At 35.2% G+C, this 22279-nt stretch overlaps 1 protein-coding gene across 1 annotated transcript; it reads left to right on the top strand.

Annotated features, from left to right (window-relative positions):
• The first annotated feature begins 1211 nt into the window (after positions 1-1211).
• Positions 1212-21232, top strand: LOC135688694 (protein EFR3 homolog B). The gene is made up of 23 exons (XM_065205611.2): positions 1212-1563; positions 3847-3997; positions 4345-4466; positions 6043-6109; positions 6296-6372; positions 7224-7376; positions 8215-8293; positions 9000-9135; positions 9787-9875; positions 10874-10919; positions 11352-11496; positions 12107-12158; positions 12473-12566; positions 13142-13220; positions 13852-13933; positions 14690-14851; positions 15455-15586; positions 16177-16372; positions 16895-16983; positions 17871-17916; positions 18786-18871; positions 19868-19917; positions 20862-21232. The coding sequence occupies exons 1-23, from the start codon at positions 1346-1348 to the stop codon at positions 20935-20937; spliced, it is 2427 nt and encodes an 808-aa protein (XP_065061683.2). The 5' UTR covers positions 1212-1345; the 3' UTR covers positions 20938-21232.
• Positions 21233-22279: the final 1047 nt, after the last annotated feature.

The following is a 22279-nucleotide window of genomic DNA, read 5'->3' as shown; positions in this document are numbered from 1 at the left end:
TAAACTTTAATTAGCGTATTTATTTGGTTATAAGCCGCGGCTTATAACTATTTTTGGCACCAAGGCCGTAGCGAGGCAATCCTTGTTGGGGCGAGAAGGGGGGGGGGGGTGTGTGGTCTACAAATTTGCCCGATTAAAACATATTTGCCTGAAATTCTTTAGTTGCTGTCGCATACCTCTGCAATGCATGTTGTCAATCTAACTCTGTATATAATTCGTAACTTTCATTTTTATATGATAATAACGGACTTTCCTAATAGTTTTGTCAAACCTGCACACCGGGATGGGGAGAGGATATAATTACCATGGTTGCCGCCGAAGGAGGAGAAAGTGTTCGTATTTTGATGCTTCCAGTTCCCTGGAAAATGCACTCTTTTGATAAAATTTTACTAAAGCAATCCTCCTAGTCCTATTGAAAAATTCTTTAATTTTTGCAAACAAATTGAGCAACTGGTACAATTCACCGTGGTCTTGAAAAATACCATGTTGACAGTTACTTCTAAAGCTAGGTAACAAGCAGCACTGGTTATCAATTTAGATCGCTCTTTCCATCTTAGCAAGCCTTTTGAATAATAAAAAAATCTGGAGCTCATAGTGAATTGCAGTTGATGCTTCTACCGAGAAACTTTAGGGGTAATGGACACAAGACACCATTTTACCTAAAGAGGGCATGAATTTTTAGATTTAGTGCCAACAAGAAGTCCTCAAACTTCAAATTATTAGTTTGTTTACCTTTATTCGTATCAAGGAATATCATATTTAACCAACGGAGCAACTACCTTTGCTTGATCGTTTATTGATTTTTATGACATGAAGGTCTCTGAAATACCTAAAGTGTTTCTTCCACCGAACGGATTTTACCTGAAATTTCCTATTGAGATACTATTGGGAGGGGGTGTGACACAGTTTTTGCAGATATAAAAAGTCAATCTAGCAAATGACTCTCTCCCAAGGAAGTCCTATTGACATATTCTCATTGAAATGTTCCACCTAACAATCCTCAGCCTGGCCTAATACTTTAAGAAAAAAAGGTAACCACTTGAAAGGAATCCAATCTTATTTTAATAGTGACCAATCGTGCCCCACTTTAGGTAAATGAAAATTACCACTGTTTCCATGAAAAGTCGCCACCTAAATAAATTTAATACAACGAAAATGATTTGTGCCCGAAATCCCCGACCCGGACCTCTTCGAAGGAGCAAAAAATTTTATTCTGAAAGTGAGGTTAGGAGGCTTCCATCTAACAAATCAAGGAAAACAGATGTTTATCGCCGCAAATTTTGTTGCAGCAATGAGGAAAAAAATTGTTAGCTGTGACTGATGATTCCTGAATTAAACCAATAGAATGGCTACTCAGAGTGTCTGTTCCTGCTTTGGTAATTTGAGGCCGAGATATAAAAGGCTTGTCGACAAAATATATCCGTCAGACCCACAAATGGGCCTAGTCAACTCGAACATGGCGAAGCTAACATTTTACACACTTTCAGCTCCAGAGAAGCTTGACAGAATCGGCGATTACATTTACTCAAAGCTAAATAATTATCTCTATCGCAGGAAGACATCGTAAGTTATTCCGTTTACAGTTAATGCTGTCTAAGTCTACCTTGTGCATTGCGTCTTCGTTTTTGTCTCGCCAGCCCTGTGAATTGTTAGAGTGTTTGAAGGGTAGAATCGATGAGATCCAAATCTGAATAGCAATAAGTAATTCACATGTTCAGATGGACTATGTGCTACAAATATTAGTCTGGTAATACCTGGTGCGTGGAGAGATAGTGGGAATTAAACAACAAAAATATTTAAGAATGCCAGCAGATAATTGTTCATGAAGCTTCAGACCAACAATTTTTTTTAAATTTACACCTGAATGCTTTCAATCTTCATGAATAAGCTCCAAAAATGCTACAAAAGTTGTAATGGAGTAAGGGTTGGCATGACAATGTGGTAGAGCAATTCTTTTTCACTTCATTGACAGATGTTTGATTCAAGGTTACACAATGTTTGTTTCAAAATTATTTCAAAGAGCGTTTCCTCCTTTTCCAGAAGTTTGCATGTTATTGAAATGGCAACCCATCATTTTTAGGGGCTATGTTTTAAGGCAAGAACCCCCACTTTATGGGAACTGTGCGCTACTATGCTCGTGGCCCTATTATGCAGTCCAGGATGGAGTCCATCTATTCTTTCAGTGCTCACTCTTTCACCTTGCTCACTCTTTCACAAGAACCCTGTCACCAACAGCTCATCAACCTTCACAGATCTTTTAAACTTTGAAATGCTCTACTATCTTCCTGTTTCCCAGACTCCAATAACCTGTGTTTATCAAAACTAAAATCAACAAACTTGACTTTTCCTGATTCCTTTCTTCTCTTTAATCCAAGGCTTTCCTCTTAGCTCATTAAAAAAATCTAGGGTCAAATTGAAACTCATCTTTAGAAATACCTTGCCCAAAGAAAGAGAATTGCTACTATGCATTTATTTTCTGCCATGAGTAGGTTACTACCCTGGCGTGTATTACAAAATATCATAAAAGACCTGACTGTTTGAGGCGGGCGATCTCCCGCGTGAATCTCCACACTCGCCTCGGGCTAGCGCTCACCTCAATGTGAGTTCGCACATTAACCACCCGCCTTGGTCTTCCTTTCATTTCTCAACACCTCTTGAAGTAAAACTAAAAGATTGATAGGAACTTGATCCTCTATGTTTTGACTTCGAAATAACATTAATTACCTTTCAATCTCTCAGGAAGTCATCTGCTCCTGTAAACTGGTGAACTACTTTACAAGTAACGCGGAAAAAAAACAAACCTTTTGTAAATGCAATAGGGAAGAGAATCCTTCAAATGGTTTCATTTTCACCAGAATGCTATTTCGAAGGCCAATTGAAATTTCATTTGACAGGGTTGCCTCTAAGGTATTCATAATATTCCTAACACATGAAACCCAAATATTTTCAACATGGTGAGCAACCAGAAAGATCGACTGTTGACCTAAGAACTTACGTTGAAAAATACGACAAAGAAGCTGTACTTTGAAGAAAAAATGAGGAGATAGATGGAAAGAAGGTGGTGACGTTTGTTTGGTGCAAACTTGGTGCTAAATAACTTTAAGTAGTTTATGAACAGCTGTGGTTTCTTATAACTGGCCATAATGTTAATTAAAGCATACAGGAGATCCCCCACTGAAAGATATAACTTTTTAAGGACCAGTGAGAAACTGTCATTTCTCGAAATCTTTTAATCTTAAAACTTCCAGTAGTAGCTGAATTTATTAGTTTCACTTAATAAAATATGTGATGTTCCTGTGATAACGAGCTCGGAAATAACAAGCCTTCATGTACTTGAACATCAAAATGACAGTTTTCCAATGAATGCTAGTTTGTACTAATGTTATAACAAAATCACACTATCTGATTATTTACTTTTGATTCTATTGAAATCTTGTTAGTGAGAATGTTGTTTATTTATATACCTTTATTGACGATTTTCAAGAGACTAAAAATTGCCTGCCTGACTTTATTGAGGAGAGTGATGTACCGCTTGCCTGCTAAAATGCTCACGGCCAGGCCTGTAGGCATGCTATATGGTTTTGAGTTAAGGGATATCAGCAACACAATCTTGTTGTTTTAAGCAATCTTGTTCAATGATGATATTTTTCAGCATTTGTGTTCAATGATCATATTTTCCAGCATTTGTGTTCAATGATTATATTTTCCAGCATTTGTTCTCTGCATTTGGTTTGTGATTCACTTCTGGCCAGACAAAAACTGATTTGGTATTTAGGAATTAAGTTGGTATTAGCATTTTCAGTTTACTCCATCCTGATAAATGTGATTCTTTTGATTGCACCTTAGGTTTGTTCTAATTTCAATACAAGCAATGGATCATTTGCTTTTGGCATGCAGATCTTCAAGTCTTAACATGTTTGTTGAAAGTTTTCTTAGGATGGTCAACACTTTGCTAGAATCTTCACAGCCAGACCTTCAAATTGCAGCAACATCATCAGTAAGTTAACATGTCTTAAATTTTTATTGTTTCATTAGTTACAGCTTGGTCTATTTTAAAATCCGTGTTTCTTTACAAGACCAGAATCGGCATACCTAAACAGTGCATCATCTTTATAAATTTCTTTTGCATAAATGCTTTGCAGGCTCAGCAGCTCCTTACTGTTTAGTTTGGATGAGAGAGCTGGAGTCTAGCTACAAAACATATTCATCTGTGCTTTTTCACCCCTTAAATAATCATGTTATCAAGTTAAATTTATTTTGCTGTTGTTAACTCAAGTTAAATAACTACTTTATTGTTTCAAGTTTACATATACAAATATATATGGGTAACCAAATTCTCTCTAGTTCACAAAGTTTGCAAACATTGAAGAGGACACTCCATCATACCACAGACGTTATGACTTTTTTGTTTCAAAGTTCAGTGAAATGTGCTGGAGCAGTCATCAAAATGAGGCAATCAGAAAAAGGTACGCATATACTTTTAAATGCTGACTTTATAGGAAATAACTAATTTACCAAAATGCTGATCTGTTCTAGAGAGCTTCAAAGCATTGGCATGTGTTTTGCTTTAATTTTCAACAACTCCTTCTCTTTGATATCACTTCATTTATCAGTTTCCTTCAAATTATGTGATATGAAATTTACTACTGATTTTAATGTGCATTTCTGCATATTGCTTACTTAATTAAAAAATGTATATATTCAAACTACTAGAAATTGCTAATCTTTGTGTGCTTGTTATTCAGATAAGTGAATGTGAATGGCTATAGTAAAAAGCTATGTGATCTCCAAATGTGTCCTCTTATATCAAAATATTGATTTTTACATTGTTGAACAGCATTTCTTGATGCAGATCAGAGGCAGATCCAGACTACAGCAACCTATGCAGAAGCATAAGTCAGATTTTCACAACAACAAAATAAAATAGAAACTGTCAAAAATTTTAATCAATAGTTTCTTTGGCAAATTCTTCAGCAACGTCCGGCCTAGATCTGCCCCCGTTGATACCAACAACATGCAGAAGACAGCAGGGTATATACTTTGCTGACTACCTCTCTGCCTCTGCACAGAATAGTCGAGTGGCGATTTTAGGCATTTATCTGGTCCGTATTTTCTGAATCCAATCTCCTCGAGAGCCAATCACCGCTTGCTTGACCTCTGCAAACGTCTTGCAAGCCAATCAGAGTGTACTTCACCTCTGCAATCTTTGGCGGGAGCATAGGTGAGATTTGATTTAGCAAATCAGAAGCTGAGCTTGCCTCTGCAGCGGCACAGCCAACCAATAGGAATCAGAGTTGACCTATGCAATTGTTGACAGTGGACCTATGCAATTGTTTGTTACAGCCAATGAAATGGCAATTGACAATCGCTGCTTCACCCCCTGCTAATCTGCTAAGGAAGGAACGTGTGTTCTGTTGTCTTGTGATATTATCACTGTGTTTGAAAAGTGGAGGGCCCTGGTTCGAATCCTACCGGAGTAGGTTTTCTCAATACCTTTTTTCTTCTAATTGCAGATAAATTTAATCTTCTCTTTGTGAGTTGTTTCCTTAGAATTTCTTTCTTGAATCCCCTATTCAATATCAGAGATACTAATTTTATTGAGAAAAGTTTGGGCGTTTCCAACACAAAAGGGCGTGGCTTCTCTTTCTAACAACCTTTGCATTGCATAGGTCAGAATTCAGGCTGGATCCGCGCCTGCAGATTTCATTCAATCTTTTGTTTTGGCACTAAATCTGAATCTCTGAATGGAAGTGTTCTGGTCCTTGGCTTCTATTGTCCTTACCATTTATCTTTGATTTAATGCCAAGCACTTGAATCAATTTCAGACTTTTGCAAGGGAGGCATGGGCTTGTTTTAAAAGTTAGCAATTTTGCAAAACACTTCACGCTTTGGTATCTTTGTCTTTGATTGGCAGGGTGCTTTTTCAAGAGAGGGGCCCTTATTTAATTTAAAGTCATTTGCACGGGTGCACCTAATTGATGATAATTGAAGCATAAATTGTAAAGGCAAAGTATGACTATTGTATGTGTCCTTTGGTTTTAGTTTAAAAGCATCAGGTATCAAAGGATTACAGGGCGTTGTTCGCAAAACTGTGAAGGATGAGCTCCAGGTATGTGGTTCTAAAACACTGTCATACAAAATTTGTGATATGTACTTGCGTTGTGAACAATAATTCCACCTTAAAGATATGTTGCATTTTAAATCACTTCCCTCTGCCCTTTTTTACTTTTGTATAGAACTTTGAGAGTAAACTTTGTTTTTAAAAATGAGTGTTATCAAGATTCCTTTATTTTAGGTAAATATATGGGATGATATTCACATGTGTAAGATTATACCATCACTGATGTACAATATTGATGTCAAAGCTGGTCGGTAAGTAGCAGTAAATAATTGGTAACAGGCCTAGTTTAGTCTAGCAGACCTCTTTTAATTAACTACGCTCCAGGTTGGTTGTTCGAAAGCAAATGGTCTCGTTTCATTTCATAGCCACATTGGGGTAAACATACACAACCTAAGCAAGTTATATTTTGGAGTTGAAGAGCCTGTGTCGTGAATAACTCACTCTTCAGGGGATGTAGTGATATTTCAACAACAGGCATGTAGTATTTACAGACGCCAAAATTGACAAATTATCCAAAGTTCGAATAGGAACGAGGTTAATGGAAACGAGAATAATTCTGGTACGTATTTTATAACCTCTGGTTTATAGCTTCTGATTAGGTACCCGATTTGAGTTTTTCAATCCACTTTGAAGCTTTTAAACCTATCGGCTGCAAGATGCTGTTCATCTCACAAACTTAGGAAATTAAAAAATTAAATATGCTCTTTCGCCATTAAAATCCACATATTTTCACAAAATCCACAAAATCCATGAGGACTAAACTCCACATTTTTTCACGACAGGAACAAAATTTGCGATAGCATCTTTTTGATAAACACCCAAAAGTGGATGCCTTAGTTTTACCAAAAATTACCAATGCTCCACCTTTTAAGTGCCGTCCTCTTTTTGACCCCTCCATTTCTTAAGGGCCACCTTCTTTAGGCTCTCAATTTTTTAGGCGCCGCCCTCTTTTAAGTTCCTCAGTCTTTTGAGCACTGCCTTATTTTTTGTTCCTTCATCCTTCAAGCGCCGCTATCTTTTTAGCTTCTCCCTCTTTTTGGCGTCTCCCTCTTTCGAACATCCTCTGTGAGATGCAGCCTTTGTCGAATATTCCGTATTTTAGGCAAAGAAAGCTGACCGGCAGTGTGGAGGCATTGTCGAACTCGAGAGATGAATGTCAGCACGACCCAGAATACTTGGCAGAATCGTGTTTGAGGGAAATTTTCAGCCGGGCAACATTCGGAAACATCACTGCTGCGCTGAAGCCAATGTTTGAGTAAGTTTCATTTGAACGACATTGATTGATTAATATATATTGATTATAATTTGAAAGAGAAGAAGGATTACAGAAAACGAGGGGGGTTCCCTGGATTTTTATAAGCTGATGTATTTAAGTATAAAGATAAGAATAATTGCTGAAAATTTTGTATCATCTGATATGCAAAATGCTATTGAAAATCAGGTCAAAGTTCTAATAACAGTTATTTTGAATTTTTTAATAATTTAATTGACTTATGATAATACTCGAATTTTTAACAGTTTTTTTTCTTTTTTTATATTATATAAAATTTTTTACAATACATGCTTACGTCTACATCCTACTACTCTTCCTAATTACTTTAAAAAGTGTACACAATGATGTACTATACTAGAGGGACGGGACCACAGGGAGCAAAAGACAATGACTATCCTGTGGCCATTAACATAAAAAGTATATAACAAGTAACAGCTAAATGAAACAATTACAGACACCTACAAATACTATTAATTACTGATAACTACTAGAATCCGTTTCACATTGGATGTTCGTTCAGCATATGAGAGGGGTGCTGGAGAACAGGAACCACGGGCGACGGAACAAAAGACAGCAGCCACTGATCCCTCTCTAGGGTCCTCATTGCCCAGCAAACTGTACATGCGCTGCCAGGTCAAGGTTCCAGATTCTACGATATTGATGGTCTGATATGCTTCTGATTTGTTTTAAAACGAATTATGATCCATGTGCCTAACATCAGATGTGAAACGGACTCACAAAAGAAACGGGATTTTTAACAGTTCATTTTCTCTAAGTGAACAAATCTTTCATACCCAGAACTCACTGGTTTTTGTTTTAGGTACCTGGATACAAGAGAAATGTGGATTCCAAATGACTTTGCATCGCATTGCTTTGTTCTTGTAATGTACTCAATTCAGGTAACTATTGCAAAAACTACAAGTTTATTTGCTACAAAACTCATTTACAAAAATAGTTCAGTCATGTTAACAGCTTTAATGAGATTATTTGTATTTTTTATCCGGTGACATTTGTAATGCTTCAAAACACGGTATTTTTGCGCAGGCAAACATTCTAGTGATGAGCTGTCAAAGAGATGCGTAGTGAAGATTTCTTTTAGTCCCAGCGCAAGCCATTCATCATCATAGAAAGTCTTACCACCCCCCATTCAGTCTTCCCCCCAATACGCTTTGTTTTACTGGATATTGAGGCGAAGCTAATTGGAGACCACGATGTCAGTTGAAGTCAAAAGTATTTTTAAATTGTCTTTTCTCTGACAAACCTGCATCCTTGTATCCTAGTCTCTCATTAATACTCGCATCTACATTATTCATCTTTTTTGTCATCCCAGCCTCTTTGCCATTCAAGCCTCTTTATTATTCTTGCTTCACCTATAACCCCCTCTTACTTTGCAGTCCCAAAAGTAACCCTAACTCGTATTTCTTCACCGTTAAAGATAGAATAATTTGTTTCGTATCTTTTTTTTTGCACCAGCATTCAACTTTCCAAAAATAAATGTTGATTGTTATTTTGTTAAAAATAAATGGCTTGAAACACCTTCGAGAGCGTGGGTTAAAACATCTTCATCACAAAGCCCATCTTGTGAGATATTTTTTCTCTTTGCAGAATCAATATTCGTATAAAGTTATTGAAAGCTTGCTGCATCATCTCGACGACAAATCGGAGTGGGATCCCAACATGAAAGCCAGTATTATCGAAGTATTGTCAGCTGTTGTTAGCGTCCCTAGTGGTGGTTCTATTGGTAAGGAAATGCTTGTAGCGCATACAGTTTCTAAGGGATTTTATTCATATACAGCGAATTTTTCCTATAGGACATATCCTAGTAACTGACACCTCCAGACAGCGGCCAAATGTAAGGAACGGACACCACCAAACAGCGGACACTTCCGAAAACGGACACCTCAAAACAGTGGGCACTTCAAAACAGCAAAAATCTTAAAATAACGGGCAAATGAATGCTTTCGAGAATACAAAAATCCCCAAAAAATCTCCCCTGTGATCAGTGCCTGTGATATTTTTTCTATTTATTTTAAAAACTTGGAATAACTATTTACCTAAATTATTGCCCACGAAGTACTAAACAACCTTACACGGACGGAATATCTCATGACATCCCCTTGGAATTGTACCTGAATCTGATTATAGCTAATATTATCACATGAAAAATTTAAATGCGATCAGTTAAGGAATTTAATGCCAAACTCTGCACTCTGGGTTCTGGATATCTGCAATAGCAATCGCAACCAAGTATATTTGATTTTATTTTTTTAACCAATGCCTTAGCATTTCTTTAAGATTTTTCGCAACAATGGCTTATTTTTTTGCATAATTTTTTCTGCTTCATACTTTTCTTGTTGAGAACATTTAATACAATTCATATGTAAATTCTCAGGACCCTCTGTTCTTGAAGTTTTCAATACGTTGCTGAAACATTTGGAAATTTCAGTGGATCATGAACTCGATTCAAATAGCCAACGAAAGGTATGCTCTTTTGGTTGTTCTTTATTTCTAAAACGTTCCATGGCATCAGAAGTTTAATGTATCGCAAGCACGTACTTCTCGTAGTCAACATAACAAAGGGCGGGAATGGCCCAACAAGAACATCTCAGGTTACCACATAAACAAATTCTTGGTTCTCTGGTTTTTTCATAATTGTCTGTCTCCTGTTTATTCTTATTCCATGCACTTACTTTGCTGCTTTTTTGGTTCCACAAGAACTATAGAATTCGGTTTTTGAAATTCAAAAATGTAAAAGAGTGCAAAAATCTACAAAAAGTTTTATACAGCAGATGTTTCAGTTAACAAAACGATTCTAGCCAACATAACCAATAACAAGTAATGTTTAACATAGCTAACAAAAAACAATAAATATGAAGCGAAACAAAAGAATAACGGTACTTAGGAAGATTAGAAGCAGTTTTACATTAAAATGACAAAGATTTCCACAAAACTATCTCAGCTTGCAAACTGCAAAAAGACTCACAATGCCTGCCAAAAGTACTTGGAACACCCACTAATTTACGCTGCATTTGATATCTTTTATCCCTTTAATGAAAAAAATTGCTACTTCCGCCCCCTTCCCCCTCAAACAATGTTGATGATTTAGAGAAATATCATAAAAGAAGCGCAAAAGAAAGTGCGTCCTAAAATCCTAGCCCGTTTGATAGTAAACCAACATTGTTCTGTAAGGGAGAGGGGGATGATTGGTTTTGACCTTTGAAATTGATGTCAGTGTTCCAAGACTTTTGGCAGGCATTGCATCTACCCGATGTTGGAGTCCACCCGATGTTCTCTCATCTCTAGCCCTCTTAACACATAATATTGACATTAACGATATTGAATGGGTTTTCAATTTGGGACTACCGAGTTGCATAAATCTTCTGCAGTTCTACAAAGCATTTTAGTGAATCAACTCTTTGAAATGGCCGAGATGAGAAAGGATATTTGGCTGGTGTAATAACGAATTTTTCTCCTTCTAGGATGGGAGAGAACAGTTGATCAAAGCTGCTATTATCAGGACTGCAGGTAAGAAATACTAATGCTTCTAATGTATCTTGGAGTACTAATGCTTCTTTGTTGTTAAGATGTTTCCTCTTGCAAGTACAAATGTTTTCTTCTTGTTGGAAAAAACAGAAAATCCAATTATTTGTCTGTGTGTGCAAATGTGATTCACTTTGTGTAATCGTAAACAACTTCTGTCTAAGAATATTGATTCACACCAAACGGTTTTCTGCAAAAATAGGCAATAGTTTAGTCCTGAAAGCTTTTCCCGATGTTTAAGTCTTTGTGACTTGACAACCCGTTTGCATTTGCCTGCTAGTTCTGGCCTCACAGATAACCATTATTTGAAAGTCCTATCATGGGCAGCCATTAACGGTCATTAAGCATCAAAGGCGGTAATTTTTCAGCATCTTTTCACGCAGAATGGAAAGCCACTTTAGTGTTTTTAATTTTTAGGGGATTTTTCACATGCCCTTCCTGGGTACCAACGCGTCGAGGTGATGACATTCATAGCTGCAAAAATACCAGGTCTAAATGCACCAGAGTCAACAAGGAAGAGTTTGTGCATTGGATCAAACGAAGACCTGATGCTCAATAAAACGTGAGTAATTTCAGCATTCGATGAAATAGAACTTGAATAACTTAAACATACAAAACAGATTCTCCTAGGCTATAGATTCTTAAACTCTAGTTTTTCACAAGATGGTATTAAGATTTCAGGTCCTAAATGCAACAGATAGGAAATGTTTAGCTCTGATCAAACGATCCAACATTTCACCCAACATTTCGCCCAACATGTTGGATCGCTTGACCGGGGCTTTATGGTTCTCCCATTATGTTCCACAGATAGGCGATAAACTCATACTTTGCTCAATCGATTCAACATAAAAAAGCCGGCATGCTTCGAAGTATAGCGATTTTTGTAGAAAAACAGATTATTTTCAACATTTCATTTTGTAAATCTTAGCGGAGAGCTAAATTCAGGGGCTCTCTTATCAAAAACTTGAAATGAATGGAAATGCAAAGAAAATCCACTGCTATCAATAGATTCTTTAAAATCGATTTTGAGATTTCAGTTTGAAGTGGGTGAGCTTTTGAAGAAAAAAAACGGCATCATCGTTATTTCAAACGTTTGTTCTGAGTTAGGTTGAGGTGCATGTTGGTAACAAAGTATTATCTAAAAATATTAACAAACATTTTGTTTTTCTTAGAGATGAAAGCATTTCTGTTCATCAGACACAGATGTTCAGAGTTCTTCTCGCGGTAGGTACAACATAAAAACAAGTTAAGCATCAGAATATTTAAGTTTTTAATTAAAGTTTCATGTATTATATTCGTTTACTTTGATATTAGTGTTTATACTGGAATAAGGATGATTTTTCAGACAGTCGATATTAAATTTGTTTATGTTGCTATGTACCTGGACGGGCGCAATAGGTTTATAAACGGTTGAGCCTATGACCCAATTGACTTTTAGCAATTTATTCAATAGATAGTACGCAAGCTCTGAGTTTAGTCAAACGAATCCTCAAAATGCGATTATAAAATAAGTGTTTGGTCATTTCCTGTTACTGCAGGTTGCAGAGAAGCACATCAACATGCCGTTTCAGTCCACACTTCCAGCTAGCTTTCTGGATTTTCTTCTAAGAGGTTTCGTGCAAGCAGATCAAGGTAAGTTTCTGGATGACTGTTTGTATTCCATTTGTAAAAATATGAAATGTCTTTCTGAGTCGTTAAGAAAAGTGTTCATGACCTTACTTCTATCTTTTTTATTTGATTTCTATTTTACTGAATCAATTCCCATCCAGCTTATTCTAGTTACCAGCCCTTTTTATCACCAAATTTATAACCGAAAATGTGAATGCATTCCTACAAGAGAGTTTAAGCTGAATTACAATGACTTGTTGCTATGCGTTATCTGAGCACAACAATGTGTAACTGGCCTTGGAACCTGGCAGTAAAATTATTCATGGTCCTACTAATGAAAGTTGACCCGCACATTATCACCTGCACAATGTTATCAACCTGACGAGCAATCAAGCTTAATAGCATGTTTTCTTAACTCTGCAAAGAAAAAGCATTTAAGATTGTTTTTGAATAGTTTGATTTGCTGTTGAATTAATTCATATTAAATTAAACTAATTGCTTTGATTCGTAGTTTAATGTTACATAAGTAATCTATGTATCTTATACTTACCAGTAAAAAAAGTATCATTAGTGTAAAGAGTGATTTATTTCTTTTTTAGATGTTCGACTTTTTGCTCTAAAAGTATTTGCAAACCTTCTTGATCGTCAGAACAATTCCCAAAAAATTGACAAATTAATGTGAGTTGTCTTAATAGAACCTCTTTTGATGTTCGTTTCGTTGTCTTTTTCTCGATTCTTTAGTTTTTCATGCTTATTTTATGCAATTATTTGGTTTATCAGTGTTGCATTTTACGTGGCTTTTAGATTAACGTCAAAACAAACATATACACGAATGAAGATTGATAATGGCCTATTGGAATTTTCTTAAGACAGAAATACGGTCAAGCCTGTTGAAAATTTTGTGAGCGACTGATAGCATAAGACTGCAAGGACTGAACTGGCACTTTAAACCTTAGTTTAATGTTCATTTTCAAGATCTACATTGACTTTTATCGTTTTTTGTACATTAACATTCTAGCTTTTCTAAATAGTCAAAGCTACACCCTAAGATAATCTAAGGATACGCCTTAGGATTATTGTATTTGTTTCTTTGTTTTATTTGTTTCTTTGCTTTTCTTGATAAGCGTTCTCCGTCTATATTCTTACCTGAGTTAATTCTGCTATCTTTGAGTAATTTGGTGCCAAATCCACTTCATACCCTTCTCCTATTTCAAATGGTTTTATACTTTAGATCACCAATAAATTTATTCAGTACTGACATACTCCAGTGAATTTGTCTGCCTTATGTTGTTCTTAACACTTTCAACAGCGACAAGGTTGCTGATGCTGAAACAGAACTGGAATTTTCAATCGAAAGATGCACAAAGAAAGACTCTGTTTTCATTCGCAAGGTATTACCTTAATTTCGCGGTTAAGTTAGTAATCCATCGCTGTATTTATCTGGATCACAACTGTAGCGTTTATGTTTTAAAACGAGTTGTAGCTTTTTTGATTAATCCAGGGGGCATCTTATTTTGATTGTATAGAGAAAGACTTGCAGGTCTTTCTTTCTGCAGAGCATTGGATTTCTTTTTAATTTAGGCCGGTATTTAATATGATTCCAGGTTTTCTGTTATGTATTAACAAGTACTTTGTCCATTCTATTTAAGTCGAAGCCTACTACATGCTATACTGTTAGCCTACTACTAGTCGGACCTAAGCATGCTAATATTTTATATTTTTAAGCAGCACTTGCCCAAGGAAAAAGTTAGGAAAGTGTTTGTGATTGTCTTCTGATTTTATACTTTTGATTGTGACTATATTTCTATTTTCATTTCAAAAACTAGCTGTTTCAAAATTAATAGTTATATTTAAGCTTTCAATTTTTACTAGCAAAATTTTCGATCAAAGGCACAATGGAAGGTCGACGCTTTTTCTTAAAATCACAATTAAACGTCTTTGTTTATAAAAAGTGTTGAAAATTGTTCTGCTTTCTGACCAACGATTCAATTCAGCAAGTCACCTTGTTTTGATGTTTTTTGTATCCATCCATTCAACTAAAAACAGGAAAGTTTCTCTGAAAGTAGGAGTTTCTAGCTAAAGATCTATTTTGAAAATTGAACTCATTATTTTAGGTTTGCTATTACAATTTTCCCTCCGTTTTCTAGAACTCACAACAGACATACTTCTACTTGTACCAAACAGCCAAAGCGATCTCTAACACATATGTCAATTACCGTGTTATATCGAAAATCATATGTTTATTGGCTCTGGAGTTTGGGGAAGCTGAAGTTATTGTCGAACTGGCTGGATTCGTTTTCGGACTACAAGTAAGAGCTGATTTTTGTATATTGCTTTTCAGAATAAAGAATATTGCGCCCAACTCAAGATATTCTAATACAACATATAGTCTTTTGTCTTTATTTACCTTTTCCCTTTGTCTTAATCATTTGTTTCTTGCTTGCTACATCATGCTATTTTGTAGTCACCGTCTTGTTTTTATCTGCCTTTCCTCCACTTCCATTTATTTCTTGTTAACAAATGATTATGTTTTCTGTTTTGTTTCTGCCATGCCATTCTTTTCTTATTCTACCCTTCTTTCGTAATTTTTTCTTCGTTCTTTCCATCTTTCACTAATTTTTCTTATTAATTTGACTAATAGCCTTCTAAATAACTGGTTTATAACCTTCGTTGTACATGATATATTTCAAACGCTGCTCTTAGCAAAACTTTTACCAAATTGTTTTTAATAATTAATTTGAAAGTGAAATTGTGAGATTGATTTTTTAACAGAAGATTTTTTTTGTCTATATCTTACCCTCATGTTAAATGTTCCATAATTTTTCCTATTGATTAAGACCAACGATCCTTTTAATTATCCCTAAATAATAACTTATTGTTTAAAATTTTTTGATAAATCATTCTCTACCTAGGATTTAGCTAAGAAAGAAGACACTAATCAGACGATGGGACAAAAAATCTGCATCCACTCTACTGTTTCCATGGCACTTAGAGTAATCTGCGATCTTACTGCAATTGGTGATTTAAGACAGCATTTCTTGCAGGTATATTCATTTTCATATACTTTTATGTAATATTATATTATATCTATTTCATATACTTTTATCATACACATGGTGTGATTTTATGTATCTTTTGCTCCAAGGAGAAAAGCAGGAACGGGATGTGCTCCTGCCGTCATGTTCAAGGCACCCAGGATAACAAATACTTTCTGCATTTTATAAACAGACACAAAAATACCCAATAATTACAATTTTTAGTATGGCAATATTTCTATGAATCATTTTACAGCTATTTCTATACGTCAATAACTTTTGTAAGAACAGTGCACCTGTATGAATTATCAGCCAGCAGAGGAACCCAAAGATTTTGTTGTTTTAGCAAGAGAATACTGTAAGAAAATACATGGAGAATAAATTGTGGTTAGTTGCTGCTGTAGGTTTTAATTCATAGCCAATGTCAAACTTTGTGTTTCCTACTTCAAAGATATAGGCCATTACACGGCATTTCAGTAACTGCCGAATCGATGACATCGAATTATTTCCAACAGGATGGGATACAATGAACAGCTTAAAATATAAGATGTTTCTCATAGAAAGTCCTTTTTCCGTCAAGGTTTTCTTTCTTTTTCAAGGTTATGGCTCGAAGGAAAGAACATTATCCATTCTTGTTACCAAGCAACGCTCTAAGTGTTGAACTTAGCCTCGATTCTACGCACAAACTATCCGACTTTGCGTATTTTGACCGCCATCTTGTTATCAACACACTAAAGATGAGTGGATACGATACAAGTCCTATCGATATACCGTATAACCCATCGCCTATACCAGGTTCGTGTGCTTGGTGATTTTATTTCATGTAATAAGTATATATACACATAAAAGTTCGTTTTAATGTTTACGCGGATGATCGGCACATCCAATGACCGGCTAAAGCTAGTTCTACCCAATGACTGGGTCATGCTTTTGTTCTCAACCTTCTCACTAACGGTTGAGATTTTCTGGCAATACTTTTTCTTGCTTTTCTTGGTTTTTCTTGACCTGTTTCATTGTCCTTAAGGTGTTTTCTTAGATAAGAGAAGTTACGAGCATGCAGACATGTTTTCATCCCTTGGTCGTCTTCAATGACTTTGTGTTTGTCGTGACATTTGACATCTATTGAATGAAATGATCTAAGGAAAACTAATCTTTTTCTTTATGACGGACAAAATTGTCCATCGAGTTTTTTGTTACCTCCTAAGAATTTATGACCAGTAATTTTATAACCCTTTATAAACGATCTGCTGAAATGCATTTTCAGACATTTTTTTAGAGACAAGCTGTTAAAAAATTAAATAGTAATTTTTTTCTTAGCTCGCACATCATCCGTGGCTTCTCTTGCTGATACTCTCCCAATGCTGCGACATGAATCATCTGGAAGTTTCCCTTCTATTCCTGCCAAGGTAATATAGTTTTCTTACAAAAAGTTACACTGAAGGACCAACAATTGGAGCTTTCAAGAGAACAAAACACCGAATTATCAAAAACGCGAATTGTTAATGGCTAACACTGTTGCCCAACGCCACAGAGAGCAGACATGTATTGGTTCAAAGCCTCCAAACCTTTCAAGCTGTCAAGCAACAAGAGAAATTAATAAGAATTAAATTTAGGGGCCAAGAAGTCATAGGTACCTTAAAAATTAGTATTTGCTCCAAATAGATAAAGTCATAAGTATAACAAAGTCAAATTATAGTTTTCTCACAGTGGCAAGAAGAATGATTAGTATTGTTTCTTTCTCTCTAAGTTTCAAATGTTGTACAGGTTTTTTTTTTCAAGCGATTAAAAACTAACACAATAGAATATGCCATTCATACCCAAAAAAGACACATGGTCACCGAGTTCTGGCTATGAATGGTACTAAAATATACAACATTAAATTATACTTACTAACAAAAAGAAATGAACACAATAATTAGAAAGATTAAAAAGTACCATAGTAGCCTCAGTAATAACGCTATTTTCTATCACATTACAACAGGGGTTTCCATATAGAAAAGATTGTACAGGAGCTGCTTCAAATCTCAGAAGAAAACTTTGTAGACTTGTTCTTGGTATTTGAGATCTTAGGAGAGCTGATCGCCGATTGGTGAATAAACAGGAGATATAACGCTTAAATAAGATGCTATGTAGATAAGATGATAATAGAAATAACAGAAGCCTGTGGGCTGCTAATAGGTCTTCTGGTTTCAGAACGTAATTCCCGCTTCGATATCAAATGTATGTCTTCCGAAAGTTTGCGTAAAATATTTATATTTAGTGTTAATTACATTTATTTTGTTTCTTATTCTAGATTGAGACTAAAAAGATTACATATGAGGATCTGAAAAACACTTTAAGTGAGTAGCAGTGCTTTTATTTCTATTTCATCTCAGTTGCATGAGATTTGAATTGCAAAGCTGAAAGAGTATCTTTAAATATAAAAGGTGTACGCATCTTATTTGCAGCTTTTTTTATCTGAAATATCTGGAGAAAACAAACAATTTTCATAAAATTATGGGTTTTTTCTCCTTCCTCTCATGCCAAAATTAGATGTAGACTTCTTATAATCGATTTCTGTATGCATCAAATATCAACATTGATTCGCGGGACAACTAGAAGGAGGAGAGGTGTATCTGGCTTTTTCTGAAATACTTCAAAATTTCTGTCTGTGAAATACTTTTTATCTCAAAAACTTTATGTTCCTATCTTTCCTCTTTCTTAAATATCTTTCTTGAAATAAGCATAAAAACACCAACAGTAATGCTCAGTAGCCTGCACCCTTGTCCTGCCTCTTGATTTGTACAAACGGTAATCATTGCAGCCTGGCGACGTCCATTGGTGTAAATGAGAACATAAAACTAATGTGAAAAGTCTCAAATGTGGCTATCTAAATCAATGTCTTGCTCTGTAGCGTCGTACAGAAATGTAATTTTATCTCAGTCCAAAACAAACCAGTGCCCTCTCAGCACCAAGTTCAGGCTACTTATTATAAATCAGAAAATCTGCAGTTATTAAACGACCTTAGGCCTCGAACAATGGACAGAGTGTGAATACGGGATGACACAAATAGGCTACTTGATGCCATGTCATCCTTTTCACAACATTTTGAACTTTTCTTGTACATACAAAAGGTTTCTCATTCTATCTTCAGACAATTTATGCGAAATGTGGTTTCCACAACCATCCCTATTTTATCCAGCATTATACAATGCAATCCTTTTAACAGGACGCGATGAAAACAAAAAGCCTCCGACAGCATTGAATTTCAATAAAGCCACCTTCGAAGAGATTGCAACTCATTCAGACAGAATTGTGAGAAATATATTAATTTATTATTGACTGCTTTGAAGTTTTATCTTGTTTTCTTAAAAAATCTGATAATATTGTCAGTATTATTGATATTTTTATCGCTAATGAAAATTAGCATACTCTATTTGGTAGAGTCTTAACATTAGTATTTCAGTTAGCTTTCATTGTAGATACAATAGCCATTCTTTCTTATTTAACTATCAGACCTTTTTTAAAACGTCAAAACAAACGAATTTAGAAAAGAGTTCAGTCGAATCTCGTTAAGTCGTACCCCGGATATGTCGCTTTTTTCTTAAATCGGCTTGATTTTTAATTTCCATTGGATTTTTCTACATTACCGTAAATCCTCGAATTAGCCCCCTGGGGGCTTATTTATTTTTGATATTTTTGGATGGGGGCTTATTCGAGGGGGGGTCTTATACAAGGGGGGGGGGCTTATAAAATTATTGTAGACATTAAGAAGACATTATTAAAAGACCTCGTTTATTTTAATAGAAAGTTCTTTATGAGCATTTAATTAATTACTACCAAAAGTGTGAATTTGTTGTGGTAATTCAATAAAACGCCATAGGCAACCTCAGATAGCAAAAATCATCAAATTGAGGGGTCCAATTTGAGAATTTACGGTAGCAGTGGGAGCTTATTCGAGGGGGGGACTTATTGACAATTTGTAGTTCTAGGGTGGGGGCTTATTCAAAGGGGGGGGGGGCAATTCGAGGATTTACGGTATTCAATTAAAATGTCGTATTCCGGATAAGTCATACAATCGCTAAGTCAGATCATTTCCTCATCCTTTTGATGGTCTGACTTAATGGAATTCAACGGTACCAGAAAATATTGTGGCAGAAGGACCTAAGGCGGAGTTTTTGCTGTATAATTTTATTCTTAGTTCTTAAATCATGGTTTGGAGAGGTAAATCATGGTAAATGATGATACTTTCTTTTAAAACAATGCTTCTTATAGCGTAATTGATCAATTTTTTTGGATTTGTCTTACTAGCATAGCGACAGTCAAACAAAAATTGCAAGAGTTTTGGAAACAGTGTGCAGGTGAGTATTATTTGAAATATTTTGATTTCGATTGGGCTTATATTTACTTAAACCTACTAGGAAAAATGCACCTGTTTTTAGAAAAAAATCTTTATTCTTAATTCCTTAGAAGGCATGTTTACGTTTGGGTACAGTTATTAACGTATTTTGTAACTTACGCTTACCAGAAATCTCGGCTGAGTTAAAGGCAATATTTTTAAAACCGGCCTAATATCGTACTGCATGAAAATACAAAACACAATCGATTTCTCAAGACAGCTGCCACTAAGCATGCCGTTTGCGCAAGAGCCTTTAATAAAGTGTTTCCAACAGGCAAAATGAGAACATTTTCTAAAGTTTACTTTTAGGTAGTATGGTTGAAGGAGACTTTTTGCTGATTTGAAAACCCTATCAAAGCCTTACTTTTTTTTAAGATTATATTTAAGTATTGTAGAAATTTCAATACTTGATGTTACCACCGATTTCTTGCAGAAGAGTCTCTGGATTTCGCAAATAGGCTACGAGGATTTCTTATAAACCATTTCTTATAGTAAATAATTATGCCATAAATGGTTAATTGTTGAAGTATGATTTTTTTAATCGACATAAGATTTAATCGATTAAATTTTAGTTCTTTGCTAATTTCGATTAATTAACGGGTCTGAAAAAATTGTCCTGGGATTTAAATTCTTTGCTAATTTTTAACCGAAATGCAAAGTTTGGCAGATTTCACACAATTTAGATTTGAGAAAGCCTGTTGTTAGTTGCGAGTCAGGTATAAAATGGCATCAAAAGTAAGAAACCCATCTTATACATACAATGCCGTTTATTGTAAAAGAGATGTTTTGTTGTGAAAATAGCATTCTAATAGCATAGCTAAAAAATCATACTGGCGATATGTTACACAAAAGAAAGATTCCTTCTCGATCCTTTTTTTAAACAGATTCATTTCTTTTTTTACACAGGAACACTGGACCAAGGAAACCTGATCTTGGAAATGACTTGTTTACAATAAAATTACCGAGCCTGTACATTTATTAGCCTATTTGGTAGAAAACTTAGTTTTTAGCTTATTGTATAAAGACTGGTGAAAAGTTTGTGACAGTATTCAATATAATATTATGTTTTGGTTTGCTGTCATAAATGTTGGACCGTATAGAAATAGAGATACAAATTTTAATTTAATGCTTTATATCATGTAATTGATTTTAATTTAAATAGTCGACTATGAATTGCAGTCATTTGCAATATTGAATCTCAGTCTATGTTTCTAAATGCATTTCTTATCTCTTTTTACAATGTTAATCTTCCAATAAATAAAATCCATAATCCATAAACAGATGCTTTGTTCATATGTTTATTCTTCAACTAGCGAGACTGTGTGCAACGAAATATTTTCAATCAAAATATACAACTACTTCAAAATCGGTTACAACTGTTTCAATTTCAGCGCAAGACTCTACATAGTAATGTAGGCCAAGATGTGATATATAGAGCTTGCACAGTGTGTATAATTACGCTATCTCTCACGAACACCAACAAGATCCCGTTTCAACGATAAGGTATAGAATAAAATTGTTACAACAATGTATTGCACTTACACGGAGACATTGATGAATTCAGGCTAACATGACGACACCCACCAATATTGCATTAAGTAAAATAAGACCTTGCCATATTTTGTGTTGATTGACAAGGAAGCCGGTTTTAAAGAACAGAATTGCTTCTCTCTTGATTCATGCTTAGAATAGGGTCTAAAATGTTAAAACAAAGAAATTAGCAATGTGAACATCGAGACTAGATATTAGCAATAAGCAATGTGAAAGTATGGATAAACCGTATGGATAAACCCAGAACCACTTGGAAGTGCATATGGAGATATGTCAGTAATAACTGCAATTTTCTTTTTACTTTTTTTGAATAAACCTCCTGTGTTATTGGCCTTATTTTCTGGATTAAAGGACGAGTACAAAATCTCATTTACTGGTTACAATTGTTCGCCAAAATGCTGTCATTTGAACGAAAATGCCAAGAAAGACATTCAAAAAACTCATTCGTTTACCATGGAAGTCTCGAATGCCATTTTGTTTCTCTCAAATGAGATAAGGTAAACAAATTCGTCAGCACAGAGCATTAGGACTGTTGACACGCATTCACTTGACTATGTTTTGCATACAGTAAAATAAATATAAGCAAAAGAGACTTCTCTCGTGTATTGTCAGAATGTTCGATTTAGAAGTACTTATAAAAATCAATGCAACGCAAGCCCCAGGCCTGAAATGAAAATCGATCTTTCTCGAACATAAATACTTTTGTGTGAAAAGTTTTGTCATATTGTTTGCTGACATTATTGATTTCTGTGTTTTCTTGCTCTTAGAAAGAG

The sequence above is a fragment of the Rhopilema esculentum genome, chromosome 9 (genome assembly GCF_057945365.1).
Source record: "Rhopilema esculentum isolate cy_ngs chromosome 9, ASM5794536v1, whole genome shotgun sequence".
In the NCBI taxonomy this organism is placed as follows: domain Eukaryota; kingdom Metazoa; phylum Cnidaria; class Scyphozoa; order Rhizostomeae; family Rhizostomatidae; genus Rhopilema; species Rhopilema esculentum.
This window is presented reverse-complemented; position numbering and strand designations above follow the sequence as displayed.